Consider the following 21,548-nt stretch of genomic DNA (forward strand, 5'->3'; position numbering starts at 1 on the left):
AGGAAGCTGATTCTTAAATGCTTATTTCTTGATGTGTTCAAAACTCCTTTGAAGATATAGGTTAACTTAACAATGCAGTTGGATTTTTGAATATATGTTTGCCTAGAGCCTGTTCTAAAATGCATCTGTTTTATATAGTAAATTACACTGATGACCAAACACTAGTTTTTTTTCCAACTAAATTAATTGTATTTTTTTCAACCTTCACATGATAAAGTCTAATTGCTACACAATGTGTTACATAGATGCATATATATTTCACATTGTCCAACACACAACCAAATAATTAACATAAATCTGTGGCAAAGTGAATCTATAAGATAATTATTAATATGATTCTGAAAGCTGACTTATGAAAAAGAATCAGGAAGAGAACCTCTCCTATTCTTCTCCTGTGTCCTGAAACAAGGACATTTCATCTTATAGAATACCTCTCAAAAATGCATGGTCTATACTCCTCCTATGACATACCAATCATATTAAAATCTACAAATAGGGGAGCCTGCTTGCTCCCTTAGTAAAACCCAACTCAGGATCATCCTATGTTGGTAGAGAGGAAGAATCTCCTTGCAGAAAAAAGTGGCTTGACTTTGTAGCTTCGTTTTGGGGTCAAAGTCAAATTCACCTTGGAAGGTCTCTCACTGTGAGCTGCCACCTGTCTAGCAAGGAAACTAGAAGCATTGATACCAACATAAATAACTAGCTTGGGGGAGAGGGGTTGATACCACATTCTGCCCTTAATTCTTAGTAGGACAGCAGAGACCATGGTGTCATAGTTATACCGCCGGACAGTCATCATCAACCAACCTCACTATCAAAAGAGCCAACATCGTTTGACTTATTACTATGTAATATCCCTGATCTTGGTCAATTCTAACAACAGCAGTATGATGGAGATACAGTAGAGCCCTGAACATATAGCAAAAATCATATCGAATATTCCCTTCTCCCTCCCCCAAAAATCTTCACCAAAGGAGTAAGTAACACACAACCAGCCACAGTGATTTGCAATGTACGGTCCACTCTCCTATTTTCCTAGAGTCCTCCCTGCCCAATGTAGAGCAGATCCTCCATAGGAGAGGCTGACTGGTTTGACTTTGTTTAACTGTGGGAACTTTTTCAGTAGCCGGAGGATGAGGTCTAGAGAGAGGCAGGCATTCCCTCTCTCCCATCAGTGTGAGGCAGTGTTTCTACAAGAGAGCTTGAAGGACTGCTTGTACCAGAATCATCTGAGATGTGACAAGTGAAGATTCCCAGGCCACACCATGAGGATTTTGTCAGGAAATCTGCATTCCCCAGAATAAGTTCCACAAAGGACTAATACACAGACTGAAGTTTGAGAACTGGTCTAAGGCTTTCCTTCTGAATTTCACTTCTCCTTTTACTTCTTTCCTGTCAACTGACAGATTATTCACCCTTCTCTGTGGGGATCATAATTATCCATGCACTAGGGCCTCACCCCTCTGGTCTCAACAGGGCAAAATATGTATAAAAGAGGGAAACCGGTGCACCATATGACACATGAAATGAAATCTATTCCTTTTATATTTGAAGATGAACACAGTATCTTAAACTTACATTTATATTGCTCCTCCAGTAGTAACTCCTGATTTGCCATATATACAAGAGCAAAGACAACTTGTAGGGCTGGTCTTTCCCTCAGACAGCTAGAAGTCAACCAGTCCATCTGGAGATTTTATGTGATCTTTGTATACTGACTAACAGCACCATGTACTACCTACCTGGGGTGATTACTGAGAGCCCTGTGGCAAATCACCTCAAGCTACCCATTCTTCATTTAATCAGTAATCAACTGAGCCTTGCACTTGGCCAGAAGCTCTTGATTTTTTACAATTTGGTTGACCAAATCCACTTCTAAAAAACAAATTCAACCTGCTGTCAAAAGTTCAGTGATGCAGCTATGCAGAGTAAGGGTCAAGAATGCATACACCAGTTTACAGAGAATTTTTCCAAAATGTGCGTAATGAAGAAAACAAGATTAGATTTTTGTACGTACTTAAAATGCTTTATTTGGTTTGTATGGTTCCGTCTATGAACTTGAAACGTGTTCAAGTTGAATTATTGAAAACAGCTAAAAAACCCACAAATGTTGCTGGTGAAGAAAAGGCACAAAGTGAGAAGACATATTTCATGAGAGTAGACTTAGAAATGAATACCAAAAGATAGAGTGCAGCAAAAATTTTGACAAGACCTTTCTTGGTACAAAAGGTGAGGACCATAACTTCTCGAGGGGCCTGGATGAGCAAGGCACAGGGCTGCAACTAAGCTGGCGAGCAAGCTTGCCTCAGCAAAGGTCTAAGTCAAGTAGCTAGTCCAAGTTACATCCTCTGGGAAGAGATAATAGTTCAATAGTTATCATTTCTTCTATACATTGATTGAGTCAATCTTGATTTTTACCTGGGCTGGCGCTCTTACTAGAGGCATTCAAAATGGAAAGTGCCTCATAATTTGGTGATAAGCAGTGATTAACCATTAACTCAGTTCTCACATTCCCCTAGTCCATCTTGGGTAACTGCCAGACCAGTTTTCTAGCAAGAGTTCACCCATGTGCACTAGCTGGCCTGAATTTGTTGCTACTGAGGGGAACTCTCTCCTCACATGTTAATATAAGAGGCTTCTTGGCTAGGGGAGAAGGTTGCTGACCCACCAGTTCTGCTGGCCAGACTGGTGTCTGGATTCCTGGATCCTTGCCAGGGTTCTTTGGTGGCAAGCAACAGAAATTATTTAGGCTAATTCAATGATAAAAGAGGAATTTGTTGGAATGACATGGGGCAGCACACAGAAGTTGAAGAAAAGTTAAATAAACAGGCCTCAGAAAAGAGCAGCCTCAGGGCTGTTGTGAGGATCAAGGTACAAAAACTAACAGAAAGTTTTTCAGGGCACGGCTGTCAGGATAAATAAGCTCCTTGCATTTTCGGTTGAAGATCCAAATTCCTGGGGGAGGGCACTTACTGGCTCAGCTTAGGTCATGTGCCCGCGCCCTTGGCAATGAAGGGATGATAGTTCCCTAAAGTAAAATCAACATGCTACCACCAGAGAGGGACAGGGGAGAGGTCAGGAAAAAAGAGCAGATGTCCACTGCACTCCATTTTCTGGGGTCACCCGGTTTCTATCTGCCTGCCTATTGACCTTGGACACACTGTCTCCTCTCTGTTTAGGTCCTTCTGGCCAAGTCTGATAACCACTAAGTTTGAATCAATCTTCTACCTGGCCTGACCTAAAGTCTGAAGTCAAAATTCCAACGAGCCTTCTGATTTGTGTTGCCCTTATTCCCACACACTTTGCTCTGGTCTCTGCTTGGAACATTCAGATGTTCCTGGATCATCAGTTTCTCCAGAAATCCCCCAGATCCACCCTGTTTTTATGCTGGTCACTATTATCCTGGGGTCTCTGGCCCCAAATGCTTATTTTAAGCAGAACAATCCGTTTATATATGTACTTCCAAATCTTTTAAAAAATGGCAAAGCAAGCAAGCAAGCAAACAGAACCACTCTACTTCCTTTGGAAATGCAGAACCCTTGAGAATTTATTTACATAGAAATGATTTCACGTATCTTCAAAAGTCAGATCTTTCAAAAATCCAGTGTCAGTGAGTACAATGCCATGAGGAACAATTCTAATTTAATTTATGTTTATTCCTGTTGGTAAATTGAAATAAAAAATTAAATACTTTGTGATACCATCAGAATCCCATTTTCAAAAATGAATAGCCCAACTGATCTCCCAGGTGTGTCACAAGAGACTGGAAAGTAAACTGAAAGACTTTTGACTGCTGGGTTCTAGTAGGTAAAAACCCCAGATGATGGTTTGGTGGAATACTGTCAAATATCACCACTCACTACGAGCAATAGTTCCTAACATGCCAGGCACGGCACTAAGCTTTTATAGACATTATTGTATTTAATCATTATCATATATATGAACCTATACACTCATATTTTTATCCCCTTTTTACAAATAAGGAAAACAAAGCTCAACAAAGTTAGCCAGGGACATGCAGCTAATTCTTGGTGGAGTGAGTTATATAAGGACTGACTTTCTATCTTCTCAGATAAGTTTGTGAAAATGTTTTGCCCAGGGAAAAGGTTCTCCTAGTAAAAATGGTGAGAAATGATAGATTTAAGAATTCAGGGAGAAAATACGATTGGAATTAAGAATCCCTTGATTTTATTCTAATGTGTAACTCTGTTCTGTTGTACTTCTCCAGAAGGCCCCAGATACAGACCACTGGAGATCACCTCTTGGTCGTGGCTCATTGTAGTGGTTCTGATGAACACCATCACCTTCAACGTGCCTGTAGAATTAGGAACTACCACTCCAATGTTAGAAACACAAAGCACTGCTCTTCTTCATAGTGAATAAACAGGAAAATTCTAGGCCAAGAAAAGCTTATAATAACAACAACAAAGAGCCCACTCTATTTAGCCCAAGTCAGTGATTTATCCAAATGAAAAAGCACAGCAGTTTCACATGTGAAAACAAGTCTGGCTTTTGTGAAACTTTTCTGTCTGCTACTTTCTGAAGGTGAACTGTATGGAAATAGATTCCCAGGTAAATCATTTACAGTATGTTAGTGGGTGGATGTTAAGAGTAATTGGTATTAGTCTTCTGTTTTTACATCAGAAAATGTTAAACGTGTTGCATTCATGCTAACCTGATTAAATAAAAGGTTCCTGAGATGTATGTGTGATGAGGTTCAAGAGGGGTCTGGGTGGTATTTTGTTGCAATAGGTCAAAATTCCCAACATTTTTCCTTTACCCCCTTTATGGGTCTTAAGGTTTTTCTTTATTTCAATTTTTTTCTGCAACCATATTTGCTTCTGAGGTTATAATGCAGCCATTATACAATCTCCTGAGATTGTATGATAAGTTACTTCTCAACTTGTCATAAAGAAATCAATTGGATTTCGATGCATGGTTTAAGCCAGATTGGCCTTCAAAAACCTAGAAAAAAGTCTAAGAGATTCTAGGTCCAAACGTCACCGGCTGGGAAGTCATAAAAATGGGTGAGAGAAGCAAGAGGAGATGGGGTAGATGGAATGGTGTTGGGAGAGAAAAAAATATTGCTCTTAGGCATATTGATTGGAAATGGTCCATTTTCTCCAAATGACTGGAATGATCTAAAACCAATGGGATGTCCTATAGTGATGACTAGTGGGGGTCTTTGAGCCTGATAAGGAAAATCTGTGTCCTAAGATGGCCAACGGAGCCAGTGAGAGAGTCCCAGTCCTTGCCCCAGGGCTCTTCCGGGTTTTTCTCCCTGCTCTGCTTCCCACGCACCAATCCGGGTTCTTCTCCCTGCCCCGCTTCACACACGCGCCAAAAGTGCCCAGTATGCGGAAGTAGAAGTGTATAAATTGCCCCCTTTGTTTGTGCTCAGGGCTCAGACCTTTGGAGGCCACTCTCCTCTGAGCCCGCCGGCCTTAAATAAACCTCCTATCCTCCAAGATCTCCGAGTGCCGCTTGGTTCTTCCGTTGGGCAATCCGGTCCAGGTTCCGTAACAAGCCTACCCCCTTCCAGATGCAGAGCTAAGAGTGAGGGATGAAGGGGCACTGAGAAATGGTAAACTGATTGAGGCAGGAGTCTTTAAATCTACCTAATGCTACACTGACTCTAGGTCTATAACAAAGAAAATAACTGGTAAACCCCATATTTTATTTGTGGCCATTAGCCATGCATCTCATCATCAGCAGTGCGTTCTAAGAAGATCCTGGCTCTATTCAAGATATTCTTTTGGTTCTTTTTTGAGCAGAGCTGAGATCACAAGAAGTCAATGGGGGAACAGGTAAATTATTATAAAACTAATGTTGGGAATATTGACTAGTTTGGGAAATTTTAAAAATTTAGATCCTTGGCTCAGGTCATACACCAAATCATATTTTGGATTAAGTAAAAAAAGACAATAGAGTATATATCAAAATATTATCTCTAGTTATATTTTACATGATAGGATTTGGACTGATTTTGTTTTCTTTCTACTTACCAGTATTTATGTCTATCATTTGACAAGTAGAATTTGTGGTATAAAAAAAGAAAAAAATTATACCAGTTGATCTAAATAATAATTTTACTATAAAAGGCTATTACAAAAAGGTACATGGGCAAGAATTCATCACAGCTTTGTTTATAATATCAAAAATTTAGGTTACATAAACCTAATCATGGTATATAAACATGATGGAATAGTACGGAATCATTTTTAGAAGATGTTTAATGATGTGAAAAAATAATAATATAATGTCAAAAAAGCAGGATACAAAATACCTTATTCTATATGATCTCATTTTTATACAAATATAACAAAAGATTAACACTGGCTACTTCTGGGTTCTTTGACTAGGAGAGCTTTTTAAAAATATACTTATCTATATATTTTGAATGTTCACAAATGGGCATAGATTACTTTTATTGCTAGGAAAAAAAGATCAACATAGAAAAAATATTTTCACTTAGTCTGATAATTAGTTCCAGCAGCCTCATTAGCAACCTTCCCAAGGAGCCATCCTGTTTAGAGGATATTTCAAGAGTTTCCTTACCATAGTGCACTGTACTTAAGGTGTTCAGTGAATGTGCACCAAGTGAATTTACACTGTTGTTGCCCATTACACATTAATGGGATCTGAAGGAGGCTGTGTGCCAAAGCTGGTTGCATCTCTTCTAAATTCATGCCAAAAAACCTATATTTGAAAGATAAGAAAGGACCAAATTATGACTATCAAATGTTCCCCAGCATTATCTCTGTAATTAACAGGTATTTTAGGTGAGGTGTTTGGAAAGTGACCATGAAAGTGATGAAATCACCAGATGAGTTTTAGCATTAGTATTTACATGGGGTGGTGTAAGGTAAACACACTGTTCATTTTTTAATGGGAACAGTGCTCAGGGAGGATGCCATTTCTGCTGATGTTTCCAAATAACGTTATTAGAAAATACCAGCAGCAAAGAATGCACTGAATAATATTTTCGAAAATAAGCAACTCCTTAATACATTCCAGGAAGTTGATACTGAGTCACAAAGTAATAGGAGAATTAAATGAGTATAAGAAACTTTGGACTATTGCTTTTCTGATATTGCAATTCATTCCTGGTCTCAATACTACTTGGCGTTTGTAGAATGCAAAATGTGTTTAGTTAAATGATTTCTGGAGATAGAAGGGATGGGTTTCATGATTGAGGCAATGGAGAGCCTTGGAATTCAAGGGACTTGCCCCAACTGTCCCAACAGTGACTCTCGGATGGTGGGGTGTCTCAGATATCCTTGTCTCCATGACTGGTCTCCTGGGGTCTGGGGTTGCTGCTCCTTCGAGTCACGTGTGCTCTGAATGCTCTATCTCTGAAAGGCCTGAGCAGGTCACAGTGAGTAGAAGCTCTGAAGGTTCCATGGGCACAGCCGCGGGCACCTGCAGTGCTAGATTAATCTACCTCTTGGTGGTCCTCTCCAGAGGATGTGGGCATACGAGAGTGTTGGCGCTTGCATGGGCACGTCGTGTGGCTTCCAACCTGTAGGATCCTTATCTCATGAGATAGTTATTTAAGTAATGAATAAAGTGATATCTGATGCTCCTTTTCAATCATCTGGGAAGTTTTGGTAAGACAGAGTCCTACTAAAAAACCCAAATAACAAGAACTCCCAATTCTAAACCTACTTCCTCCATGAATTTGATGAGTTCTCTTGTTTCAGACTCTTAACTGTTAATCAGGAATGATACTACCTTGCCATCTTATTCAGAAATGCACAAAACCAGACATCTGATAAGAAAGCATCTACATACACAATTATTTAAAATATGAGTTTAGTAAGTGTTAGTCTTCAAGGAGTTCCATTGTAGCTTTATTTCTAAACAATTGGAAATACCCCAAAAATTCAACAGAAGGGTATTACCTAAATAAGTTATGGTACCAACCTACAATGAAGTGCTCTGTAGACATTTAGAGATGATATCTGTAATAATAACTCAGAAAATTTTCACCAGTCCACTGTTACGTGAAAAGAGTAGAATAAAAAAAATCATAATCTGGTAGGGAATAGAGGACAGTAATCTTCTATGGGTAATATGATTATGGATCATTTCTATTTTTAAATTTCTTTTGGTACTTTTAAATGTTTTCCAGATTTTGTACAACACAGGAAACCTTTTTTTAAAGCCAGCGTGTGAATGCTTCAGCTTTGCCGATATCATACACAAATAAACAGAATAAAATCATCCTATCATCTAGTTAAACAACCTTGTTGTTTTGGGTCTCTCCAGACATACTTTGACATTTGATTCAAGGGAAAATATTGCAGATTTCTCAACTTTCCACTTGTAGAACTTTTTCCTTGAGAAATTCATGTAACAACAAAATATCCTGGTGGGAAAAAAATCCAGTGACCTGACTGTTTTGTCTACCTAATGACAAATCTCTCAAGGTTTCTAAATACACTTGAACTCCTTTTTAAACATTGGGATCACTTCTCAAAGAAATGAAGTTGGAGATATGATCTAATTAACAAACATCAATCTTAAAGATTAAAAATGGAAAATTCCTAAGTTACCCCAAAACCACGGTCAGAAAAATAAAAGATCTTTATACAGTTACATTTTAAATAGCTCCAAGGATTACACTTAAAAAAAAAAAACAACAGTTATCTCATTGCAATAATACCAAAATATGAGATTATCAAATACTCCTTAAATGTGTATTTATATGTGCATACACACATACACATATATATTACCTACAGTGATGTGTGGAAATATTTGTCTGATAGCCTGACATTGTATGTACAGGGCACCCGACTGGATTTTTAACCCTCTCTCATTGCATGATTCATTATCAAGTTAATTGCACTGAATCAATTAACACGGACACATTGAGCAACTGCTATGTTGATCTAGACTTTTCTCCTGCATTCCTCTCTTACTGCTAAGCCAACAGAATCCAAAAAAACAAACAAAAGAAAGCACCACCAAGATTTGCTTCCTGCTCTGTCACCTCTCCTTTACCTAGGCTGGGTTCCCAAGGAGAACAACCTCCTCTGTGTGTCAGTCATACAAGTCTTTAAAATAGAGATCATGTGACAGTTCTTTTGAAACGCTCCAGTGCCATCCCCCTGCACCTCGAGGGACCCTTTAGAGTCCTTACCAAGGCTGGCACAGTTCTCAGACGATAATGTACCCAGGAATGGAATCTCCTGGGGAGCTGATCAGTGTGCAGATTTTAGTTGGGTTGGGTTTGGGGAAGGGCTCAACATGCCATTCTGCCTTCCTAACTAGCACCCACCAGGAGGGGAAGCTGGTGCTGTGGGTCCTATGAGTGAGGAACTCTTCACCTCCTTCTGGGAGAGCCTTCGCTGGGTTTCATTCTTCCCTGGCTTGGAGCCCTCTCTGGCCCGGGACCTATGTCAGCTAGGACAAGGGCTCTTTGGCCCTGCTTTAGCTTCTGGCCCTGGCCCTCACAGCCACATTTGGCAAATTCAAACCCGTCCCAGTGAGGTTGAGGCGAGGATGACAGAGACACATCAACAAGAAGGAAAGAACATTTTCATCGCATCTCTTTACATGCGGGCCCATTACCAAGTTACAGTGTGAATTCATTACTCATCCATTATTAATGCAAGAACTGTCTTGTGAATAGCATAAATATACTATATTGTTTCTTTTTTGTTAAAATATTAATTTGTTAAGTGCAAACATTAAAATTATAGGATGCTCACCTACATGTTATCCTGTGGATTTATTTCAGCTTACCCAGGGAGCAATTCCCCTGCTTAATTAGCACAACCACCATGAGCCTGCCCCCCTCTGGAGCACCCTGCCTCCCTGCTTCCCATCCCCTGCCCCACCTTTGGTAAAATACCCAGTATATGTATTCCCTCATGGTGAGTAAATAAACTCAGCATTTTCTTTTTCTTTTTCTAAAACTTCTGTTGGTCTTGGTTTTATTCTTTGACAACCCAGGAGCCATAACATCAGAAGCATCTTCACTCTTGAGAGGCCTTGGCCTGAATCACATTCCTCAGTGCATCCTACATTGCTCGGTCTCCATGTAAGGCTGTGAGTCAGTTCGTCAGAAAGGTTTTCCCCAATGAGCTCTAGCTAAGGTAAATGCTCTCCTTCTCCATCACCACATTATTCTCCCCTAGCAGGTACCCCAATCTACAGTTATATGTTTGTTTACTGAGCTGCTGTCTCTCTCCCCTATTCCCCTGGACACCCAACTCCACCATGGCCAGGGATGCAGACTGTTCATCAGTGAATCTCTAGTACCTAGCCCACATGCCTATGTCTCTGTTCTATTATCTCCTTCCTGCTTTTAATAATAATAATAAAATAATTGTAGCTAGATGATAAGAGCTGTGGGTCCTGGTGAGTAGTTTATCTGCAATAAATATGGTACCATCACTTACAGTTAAAAGCAGAAGTAACTTGTTTAAAGGAACATTAAACCTCTTGCCTGGCTAAGTTGTAGTGATAACTTAGTTTATAGTTTAAGATGAAAGGCAAGTTGGTTTCCAATATATTTCTCCTTTCCCCCTTTCCTTTTGCCAAATGTTCACTGTTTTGTGATGTTCTTTCAACTCCTCAGGTACACAACTTACTCATATTTTGATACTGGAGCAATATAACTAAAAGTGTACAAAGTAATTTGTGCAACTTTAAGCATTGTAGCCAAGGTCAACCATCTTAACTTTCTGGAGAAAAAGTTGCACAGATACTTAGGCACAATCCATGCTGACTTATTGTCTTTAATTGAAGTTTGTCATCTTGACAACGTGCTTATTTCCTATGGCAAATCAGCAAACAAAATGTGTTCCATTCAGAGATATAACCTTATGGACTACATCTCCCTCTCATATCTGGACACCACATATATGGGTCTGAGCTATTGAAGATGGTAGCCACACATGGCTATAGACACTTGAAGTGTAGATACTCTTAAGTAACATGTTCTAGAAAGGCAAAATAGATACCAGATTTTGAAAACTTAACATGAAAAAAAGATTGTAAAATATCTACTAGTGTTTTTACTAGTGATTACGTGTTGAAATGATAAAGTTATGGATGCGTTGGCGTAAGTGAAATATATTCAAGTTAATTTTACTTGTTTCTTTTTATTTTTTAATGTGGCTACTGAGAAACTTAAAATTACGTATGTGGCTCATTGGTATGGCTCACATTTTTCTATTGCATAATGTGGACACCGATGTTCATTATCTGAACTTATGAAACCATGTAAAGTGGAAAAATGATAGAACCAATATACTTTCCTTCAGTCTTGGCTAGAAAATGTATCTGAAGCCAGAGGTCTTAGCTGGCAGTTGCACAAGGAAGCCCAGAAGGCTGAAAAGACTGAAATGGGCGCTTTCAGAAGACAAGAGCCAGCGACGATACCTTGGGAGATGAACATAGAACTCAGAGTGAGAGGCTTTCTTATCTGATTTTTAGAGATGAAGACATCTCAGAGGGATTATGTAACTGGTCAAGGCCACGGTGGGAGGCCTGAGAGGGAAAATGTCTATTCTGTTAAGAAGTTGATATGATCTCAGTTTCCTTATTTTCCGAAACTGAAAACAGAGGTGAAATAAATAACTTACAGTGAAAGTCTATTATGATTAAAAGGCTAGGCGGGGGCCAGATATATACTCTGTAGAACAAAAACGCTTTGGGCACCATGTGCTTTCACTGATCTTGGAAAATCTTTTACTCCATGGTGGAGGGATGGTTTTTGGCTGAAGGCCACAGCATGAGTATGGTCAGATGCACACGGATGAAGGACCACAGGGCATTTGCAAGCCAGACAGCTCTGTTGTTGGAATCGGACACTGATAGGTTTGAGGGTTTTCATCAACTGCAATATTTAACAAAGTTATCCTTACTCATAGTCAACACTAGACAGTTACGGCCGTGCTCTCCATAACAGGGAAATTTTATAAGGGCAATGCAAAGACAGATTTCATTTAATTCAGTTTTTCCAAGGATCATGTCTGAAAGCAAACTAGTTACTATACGCCCAGAGAAGTGCTCAAGGAGGAAGGCCCGCCTCAGAGAGTTTGAGGAGGCTGAGAGAGAAAGCTGGTGGCTTTGCTGTTGTTGGCCTTGACCCCCACCTCATCTAATGGAAGTCAGAATGTTTGGAGGAAATGGGCAGTGGGAGGGTCTGGAGGAGGGTGGCCCTGGGAAGACAAAAGGAAACATGTTTGGTGCCCTCAGTCCTCCCAAACCATTATGACGTAAGTCTATTCTAATGGGAAAAAATTCTCCTGGGAGCCACAGAACTACTTTGTCCTTTTTTTTTCCCTCCCAGGTCAGAACAGCTCCAATCTGTGAGCAATGAGGTGAAATGGAGGGAGTGGGGCAGGCTGAGTGATGACAGGAGGCTTTTATTTTCCCTAAACTTCTCATACACATGGTCTCCCCATGGGTGATAATAGAAGACACATAGAAATCATAGAAAAACAATGAGAAGGGGATTGGGTATAAAATGAGTATGTGTAAAATGAGTAAAAGCACAAGATGGAGGGGAAATCTACAAAAAAAGGCAAACAAAACAAAACAAAACAAAACAAAAAACCCAACCCCAGACAGACTCCAAAAAGGACTCCTAGAGTAGTCACTGAAATTAAAATTTAATGAATAAAAATATTATAGTTAACATTTGTTGAATGATTACTCTGTGACAAGCATGGTAAAGTATGTGTTATGTGTATCAAATCACTGAATCCTCATAAAATCCTGAAGTCCGTCTCTTACTTCCATTTTAATATTAAAAAAAATTGAGACAAAAAATGTAGAAGCTGGTAATGAATAGATCTGGGGTTATAAACCCAGTTGAACGGTTCCATCCAGAGTTCTTTTTCATTACTGAAAATTACAATAGATTGAATAATTTACTGAAACTTACAAACAGCAGAAGAGAGAATTAGAAATTGAAAGAAAGATGTGAGGCAGCTTCAGAGACATGGGAGAAGCAGCACCTGGGACAGAAGCTGGATATGCTACCCCTTGGTCTCAAGTCCATCTGATGATTGGTCTCATGGAGAGGCTGGGTGAACCTCTGCACTTCTAACCAAGTTCTTCTGTGAGAAGAAGGGAAGTTATGCAATGGCTCCCATTGCCCACGGGTTAAAGATATGCCCCACAGGGGTTAATACCCTCCATCTAAAGGACAACAGGGAGCCATGAGTGGAGTCTAGAGAAACCATAGACTGTTTCATGTGCAAAGTCTGTGGTCAAGCTGGCAGCTGGGGTAAGTCAGTGACCATAGCCCAGGAGCAAGGTGGGGCCCAGAGGATCCGAGTGGCATATGAAAGGTCTCCGTTATAAGAAGTTAGGAGAATTGGAGGAGAAGATGAGAAAGTCCATGATGCATCCTAAGAATGCCAGGAGTAGAGACAGCGGGGAAGGAGAAGTATAAAAAGGGGATGTCTGAGAATTTTGAAGATTTGATGAAAAATATAGACTCTCAGATTAAATATCCACTGAGTAGGATAAATAAGAAATACATGGGCACAGGTGATTTTAATAACATGATTAAAAAATCTTGACCTAATTGAGATATATATATCTATCTTTGAAGCCAGAATATCATCTCTAAAATAATTTCATAAAAAAAAGATTAACTAGAAAAATCTCCCTATGTTTGGAAATTAAGAAATAAGTATCTAAATAACCCATAGGGTGAAGAAATCAATTAGAAAGGATTCTGAATGTAATTATGCTAAAATAGTGCTTGTTAAAATGTGTGTGTGTGTAGTTAAAGCAGTATTTGGGGGAAGGTTTTTAGCCTCAAATGCATTTGAAAAATTCAGAGTTGCTTATGTAAAGTCAAAATACAAAATTCAACCAGTTTGCAGTATCTTTGATAGTTAGGCTATTAAATTTTGAAAAAAAAAACATTTACAATTGTATTGAAAATATCTGAAAAATTAAAGAAACAGAAAACTCTAAAACATAGTGAGAAGTGAAAGCCCTAAATAAACGGACCCATAAATGAATACAAACAGACCTATATATGAATGAGTGATTGGTACACATGTTTGCAGATATAACACTGCAAAACACTAAGGGAAAGAATGCATTATTCAATAAATAATGTTGAAACAATTTGTCATCTACATGGAAAAAGATAAAATCATATCCCTTAAGTAGAAAAACAATTCCAGGATTAAGAGTCCCAAGTGTAAAAGAGTTAAATTGTAAAACTTTCTTTTCTTTTTCTTTTTTTTAAGGTAAGAGAACATTTTTATAATCTCAGGGAAGAAAAGGATTGCTTCAACAAGACACAAAACAAAATATCAAGAAAAAATTGATAGTTTCGAGAGTCTAGTGAAAAAAAATGTTGGAGCGCCTGGGTGGCTCAGTCGTTAAGTGTCTGCCTTCAGTTCAGGTCATGATCCCGGGGTCCTGGGATCTAGCCCCACATTGGGCTTCTTGCTCCACGGGAAGTCTGCTTCTCCCTCTCCCACTCCCCCTGCTTGTGTTCCCTCTCTCACTGTGTCTCTCTCTGTCAAATAAATAAATAAAATTAAAAAAAATAAAAAATAAAGAAAAAAAGAAAAAAGTTATATGTTAAGGCACCAGTAACTAAATGAGAAGATAAACCAGAGAATAGAATGAAATCTTTGCTGCACACTTAAATGGCAAAAGTTTGGCATCCAAATACATAAATAACTCCTAATTATTAGCAACAAAAAAGGCAAGGCCACAAGAGATCAATAGGCAAAGTGTTGTCCATGCAATTCACCCGGAGGTAAATCTAAATTGCCAATTAAAACATGAAAAGATCCACAAACTCACTAGTCAACACGGGATCCTATTTTGTACTCATGAACATCTAAACACACCAAATTTTGCTGAGGATGTAGGGAAACAGGTGCAACTCTTTTGGAGTCCATTTCACAATTCCTAATACAATTTAAAATACGCTTTCTCTCATAGCCTTCTTTGAATCCTGTGTAGGAATTCACAATCTAGTTGTCACAATGGTACCTATACAAAGATGTTACATTCCAACTTCCCGAAACAAGACCATGGAAACAAACTTCCTGTGTTTAGGGGGATGGAAAAATAAACTGTGCTTTATTTACATCCATATGTATATGCATGAATCAGATCTATATGTATCAACATGGATGAAATCCAAAACCATTATATTGATTGATGTAAGCAAGCTCCAAAAGGTACCTATTAATGTGAAACCATTCATTGCATTTGAAGGACCACAAAACAATAGTATTTATTTTTCACAGTGACTAACACACACACACACACACACACACACACAGTGTGTAAATACAAAACATGCACAGAAGAGGGGGCAAAGAATGTGTGTATGACTTTTTGTATAACTTTTTTTTTAAGATTTTATTTATTTATTCATGAGAGACAGAGAGAGAGAGGGAGAGAAGCAGGCTCCCCACTGAGCAGGGAGCCCAATGCAGGACTTGATCCCAGGACCCTGGGATCATGACCTGAGCAGAAGGCAGACGCTTAACCAGCTGAGCCACCCAGGACTTTTTGTATTCATATACTGTTTCCCCTAAAGGGAGAGACGTTACTTTTATATAACTTAATGTTGCTGTTACGTTACTTTTTGTTTGTTTGGAATGTTTCCCAGTTCAACTTACTTTCTTAAACTGTCGAGAAAGCATTCTCCCTAAAATGTAGCTGTTACTCAGCTTCTGATAGTTGCTTGCTGCATTTCTGCTCTGTTTGGAATTTTAAGGCAAAAAGAGGAAGTAGAAGCCGTGTCTCAGACCATGAACTTCACCTTCTGCAGCTTAGAGAAGGAGCTCCCTCTAGCCCATCTCCCTGATCTATGGCCTGAGACAACAAGCAATGCGCTTCCCAGTTTCAGGTTGACCAGCTGGGCCTGGGAACTGTGATAAACCTGAGGATGCACTGAGCAGCCAGGCCTGGAACCCACAGAGGGATTTCACTGACGGGACTTCAGAACAAATTGTGTGGGTGGACAGTTCCACCCTGTCTGAACTCAGAATGTGGGGTCAACACCACTACTACCTCCCTGGTTTGAGAAATTGCTAAAGTACAATTGCAGAAATTGAAAGCAAAATATGTTTTTAAGGAGCGCAGCCCCAAGATGATAGATACCATGGCCCAAAGGCTAAATTTAGCCTACACGTGTACATTATTTGGCCCTGTGTTTGTTCAGCACTTTACAAAAAACCAAAAAAACCAAAAAACCACTATGTGTTTTGCAAAGTTTTGACTTATTTGCTAACATCTAGAGTTTGAGAGATTTCTGATAGAAATTGGATCCATCCACTCCCCACCCCAGCCCCCTTCTCTCCTGAAGAAAGCAAGGATTCTGGCTTTGCTGAGCCTGAATTCTAGAATGCCAACAAACAGTTGGCCCTGAAGACGGGTCCCCACCCCACAGCCTGACTCATTCATTATCTCACCTGCTGGCCCCTCCAGGGCTTTCAACTCCCTCATTTTACAGAGCAGAAACCTGAGGCTCAGAGAGGTCAAGTGCCCTGTCCAGCACCAGAGTTACCTTGTGGAGGGAGGCATGCTGGCATCCTCTCGACCAGTGACCGGTTAACTTATGATTCCTTGTCTCTACACACATTTCATGGTTTCTAATGACACTTTTTATATAATTCAGCCAGTGCAATAGAAATGATCATTCTCATCAATTTTAACAAGAACTTGCTTCAAGCAATGATAAAAATAATACAATGGGTTAATTGTATTATCAGCAAGAAGGCATCAAGATTTGGCCAAACTCAAGACACACACACAAAAAATGTTACATGTAAAAAGTAATAAGGGAATGTGACAATATAATTAAAAATTGGCATAATTAGAGGTTGTATGATCACAGAGCATCACTTTTCCAGGCTGATCTTTATGTATCCCCCATTTCCCAACCTTCCCCTACCTCTCCTCTTCTTTGGAGTCTAGAAGGATGTGCAAACCCTGCTCGGAAACTCTGCCCTGGCCTTCCCACAACATATACTTTCTTTAGTTCTTTTGCTTGTTGTATTTACTTGCTCTTGGATTAAAGATGGTAGATAATCTACACTGACTTGGATGAGTTTAATATACCATGCCCAGAAGTATTGAGTTGGGCATTCCTAGTCTATGCAAAGGGCATTTTTGTTGGAACCAGCTACATGAAAAGATTACATGGATTATAAAAGCCCTTAGAATGTAAAACACTCAATAACCTAAATGTAAATTGACAGGGGAATGGTTCAATTGACTTTGGCATATTCATATACTGTGGAAAATCATGCAACAAGGCAAAAAGAAAGGTGAATGTATCTCACATACTAACATGGACAGATCCATAGGTTGCAAAAGGATGCATATAGCATGGTATCGATTATGTTAAAAAAACACCAACACAACCATATGTTGTTTGTGGGTCTATTTGTGTGTACCTAAATGCACAGAAAATGTCCAGAAAGAAACATGAAGTGGTGAGTGGATGACCTTTGTTTAGATGGGAAGGGGGAGAAGAATAAGAATAAAGAGGGTTTTAGCTTAATCTTTCATGTCTTAATTTAAAAGAAAAGTACTTAGATTACATATGGTCATAAGACACATTTGTGTGACTGTTGACTTCCAATTATAGTCTCAATCATGAAGTTGTAAAACTGCTCATCTTTGGAAATGAAAGTTATGCTACACTATCGCCCACATTAACTTTTTAAGTGTATAAATCACAGACTCATCTGACAAGTTAAATTTTACTCTCAGAAGTTCAAATCAAGTGAGTCAACTAGGAGTTATAATAGTTTGGGGGACACCCAATTTATCTTTGCAAAGAATAAGAAATATGGAGTGCATTTAAATGAATCTGGGATCTCTCAAATTATGAATCAAAATCAAAGTGACAGATTGCTTAATTCATCCTGAGTTTTATTTCTAAGGTGCTAATAAGTTTTCGGTGATGGCATTAGCTTTTCCCAACAATAGTGACCAGAACACTGGAGTGTGAGTTTTGACAAGGGGGAAACCGAGCCCCAGAGCGGTCAGAGTTCAGTGTGAGGTGACATCTAGGAAATGTCAGGGCTGGGACTTTCCCAGCCCTCTATGCTTTCTGCCAGGCCACGCTGCCTGCTCTGATTCACCAGTATGACATAGCGCATCTCTGTAGCCGGTGTTCTCATCCCTAGCCATTATCTCAGACCTACGTCTGTATCTATCTATCTATCTATCTATCTATCTATCTATCTATCTATCTATCTATCTATCTTTCTATCTATCTATCTATCTATCTATCTATCTATCTATCTATCTATCATCTATCTATCATCTATCTATCATCTATCTATCCATCCATCTATCCATCTGTCCATCTATCATCTACCTCTGGAGGCCTTTCCCCAGGGTCCCTGACTCAGAGTGAACCAGACAAGCTTGCTCCTCTCCTCTTCCACCGGCCTTCCTCCAGCGCATTCCACCTGTTCCCCGGGCATGCCCGCCTGCTCGCAACCCCACGCCGCCCGCCCAGGCACCGGCGTGGAGCCCAAAGTCACGCACGCACCGGGCAGGGGCTCAAGGCCTGCGCCCCGCGGGTGGGGCCCGCGCGTTCCCGGGACGAGGGGCTGGGTGTCGCGCCGCCCGTCGCTCACCTTGCCTGTCGTGGGCGCCGCCGCCAGGAGCACCAGCAGGAGCGGCAGTAGCAGCGCGGGCGACCTGGGCGCCGTGCCGGGGCGCATGGTGGGCGCCCGCTCAGAGCCCCGGCGTGTCCAGTGACCCGCAGGCTCTGCGGACACCGCGTCCCTTGCGCGACGCGGGTTGGGGAGCCTGGCTGTGAAGCTCGCCTCGCCAGCCCGCCCAGGGCGGGTTTTGTAGGGCTCAGCCACGCCGTCCGTCCCTCCCCACTGAGGTTTTTGACTGCGGCTCCAAGGGAGGGAAGAAGTGGCTTAGGTCCCGCCCTCGTCCCCCCTCCTCTTCAACTCACCAGGCAATGTCCCTCCGACCTGGGCATCGTGCCCAGCAGGCGAGAAAAAAAAACTGTGCGCTGCGGGGCAGGTGGGCGCGGATCCAGGGTAAGGGGTTAGGAGAGGATGCTCCCAAGGTTCTGGGGCCGAGGCGGGGCCGGGGGGCGCGGGTCGGAGGTGGGGAATTTGGGGGTGTGCGCTGGGGAGGCGGCTGAGCGGGGCGGGGGGGAGTGGCCAGCGGCAGCGCCCAGATTAAGCGGGAGGCGCGCCGGGCGTCTGCACTCCAGCGGCCCAGCCTGCTGCCGGCTCCCGCGGCGGTGCCATCGCGCCGCTCTCCGCTTCTCAACCCGCCGCGGACTCGCAGCCGCCGCCCTGGGCGGTGAGAGCGCCGAGACCCGGCCGCCTAGGCGCGCGTGGATTTGGACGCGGCGGAGCCGGGAGGTGCGGCGCCGCGCGCGCTGCGACCAGGCGGCTTCCGGCGCGGCGGGTGTCTCCGGAGGTAAGGCGCCCACCGCCCAGTCTGGGCAATCGCTGTCCCTGGGCACCTGTCTGGGGTGGGGGTGGGGGGTGTGGGCAGTGGAGGAAGCGTGGCAACTGAGGGTGGGGCGCGCGGGATGGCGGGCGGGGCTGGGGAGCTGGGGTCCCGGGGTCACCAGAGGAGAGCTTGTCTGGCTCCTGGGCTTGTGTGCCCGGGCTTGAACTGGGCGCTGTGTTTTGATGAATTTGGAGGCTCGAGTTATCAGCCTGGCAGCCTGGGCACTCCAGAATGCCAAGAGCAAGAGGCAGCGGAGGGGAAAGAGAAAGCCCATCCTATTCTCTGCTGCGTTGAACTGGCTTTTCAGGGTAAGTCCTATCTGCGGAAACGCAGAGGAAACCAAAAGCCAATTCTGTGCGGGGTGTCTCCCTCCTGAGAGCGCCCTTCTTGCCGGTGCGGGACCTGGCTTGTTAGGGCGCTATCTTCAGAACGGGGGGTCCTGCCCTTTCTTGTGCCACTGACCACGTTGGCCCTGGGGAAACATTAGACCCCTTTTCGGAATCATGTCATTAAATACACAAAATCACAAAATTAAATCAGAATCAGTTTTACTGGATTACAGGTATCAGTGTATTAAAGTCATGATATCGTGACAGACGCGCGACATTATTACTGCACTAAATACCTGCAGCTAACAACAGATCTGTCAAACACCTGTAATCCCAAACTAGTGGGGACAGCAAAACGAAAATGTGACATGGAATCACCAACAGGTGCCCTCTCAAGAGCTGCCAAAACGATTGTAATTTGTTGCCTATATTCATAACTGCTTGAAATGCTGAACTTCCAGGAAAGGTTAGTGAAAAGAGACTGTACTTTTTGTTGCCATACAAGTTCACAGACCACCTGAATTCCATCTCCACGTTAAGGACCCCTGCTTTGAAGCAGTGTTTGCTATCTGCAGTAGTTGGTCATCAAGTACCATGTGTGAAATATGTGCTTTGGTCACTGATTGTGGAGAACCACTTGCTCGCAATTAGAATAGGGTCTATTACTATATTAGACCTATGTAGCTATGTAGGTAGGCAAAACCCTGACAGTGAATGAAGACATCTCCCCCCCTTTTTTGTGGGGGGCTGGTGAGTGAATTTAATGTCTTCCCTCTATTTTTCATGCCAGTGATTGTTGACTGTGGCTATGCATTATAATCTCCTAAGGAACCTCTAAAAACCCTGATACCCAATTCATCCCAAACCAATCACACCAGACCTTCCAATGGTAGGACTCAGGTGTGTTTAGAAGCTCCCTGGAGATTCCCATTTGCAGCCAAGTTTGAGAACTACTGTCTTACATGCTTATTTCAGTTGGCTGAGTTGAATTAGGGCCTCTCTTTTGTGGAAAAATCAAAAGGACATATATTAAACTCTCTATTAAGACTTATGTGTGTTCAGGCCACAGGTATTGCAGTGTGGGACATAGTAGCTTCTCCCTATGGACAGGGAAGCCTCTTATGGAACCTTGTCTTGTCACTCTTGTTAGATAGGACATCAGGTGCTTGGTTGATGAAATAAAAGACTCCAAGAATTCCAAGTGTGATAATATTGCATGAACTGACATTACTTCCTAGAGGGGAAAAAAAAAAAACCCCCAATGCTAGTGCTAAATATTCTTTATTTTTGCTGAATTCCAGAAGATCTCTCAAGTTTGGTTTTTAATTGCTTTTTCCTGAAACCAAGTCATTTTGACAGAAGATCAGACTTGGCTTTATTAACTTTGAACTGGGAGGCAGCAGTCAACGGCAAGTCACCTCTGATGCTGTAACAGAGCAGGAAAGAACCCTGTGATGTAAATACGGTAAGGAGGAAGCAGTGGTGAAGAGCTTGGTCTCTGGGGTAGCCAATGGATTTTGAATCCTTTGCACACTTACTAGTATGAGCTAACCTCTCGGGTCTGGGGTCTTCTCTTCTGTAAAATGGGCCATAATCATCGCACCCACTGCCAAGAGTTGCAGGAATCCAGTGCAGTAATGCATTAGAAGCCCTCTGTCCAGGGTCTTCATGAAATAATCTTATCTTGGGATCTGATTCTCCAGTTGCATAAAGGAAAAGTGGGTGAACCTGATGAGAAATGGTGGCACATGATGGAGATGC

General features: G+C 41.6%; 2 protein-coding genes across 4 annotated transcripts in view; one reads left to right on the top strand and one right to left on the bottom strand.

Annotated features, from left to right (window-relative positions):
* The window catches only part of COL4A3 (collagen type IV alpha 3 chain), a 127,372-nt gene extending 108,503 nt beyond the window's left edge, over nucleotides 1-18,869 (bottom strand). For all 3 annotated transcript variants that reach the window (XR_012373961.1, XR_012373960.1, XM_025890618.2), the window contains exon 1: nucleotides 18,612-18,869. Coding sequence is in view for 1 of the 3 variants with exons in the window: in XM_025890618.2 (XP_025746403.1) it covers nucleotides 18,612-18,698 (87 nt within the window). In the remaining 2 variants the exon portion in view is untranslated. The remainder of the gene's footprint in view (nucleotides 1-18,611) is intronic.
* A 300-nt stretch (nucleotides 18,870-19,169) lies between these two features.
* Nucleotides 19,170-21,548, top strand: part of COL4A4 (collagen type IV alpha 4 chain) — a 123,097-nt gene continuing 120,718 nt past the window's right edge. The window contains exons 1-2 of the mRNA XM_025886840.2: nucleotides 19,170-19,422; nucleotides 21,089-21,252. The gene's annotated coding sequence lies outside the window, so the exon portion shown is untranslated. The remainder of the gene's footprint in view (nucleotides 19,423-21,088; nucleotides 21,253-21,548) is intronic.

Source organism: Callorhinus ursinus, unplaced genomic scaffold, assembly GCF_003265705.2.
Source record: "Callorhinus ursinus isolate GAN/ISIS: 27379988/994484 unplaced genomic scaffold, GSC_fseal_2.0 scaffold2, whole genome shotgun sequence".
In the NCBI taxonomy this organism is placed as follows: domain Eukaryota; kingdom Metazoa; phylum Chordata; class Mammalia; order Carnivora; family Otariidae; genus Callorhinus; species Callorhinus ursinus.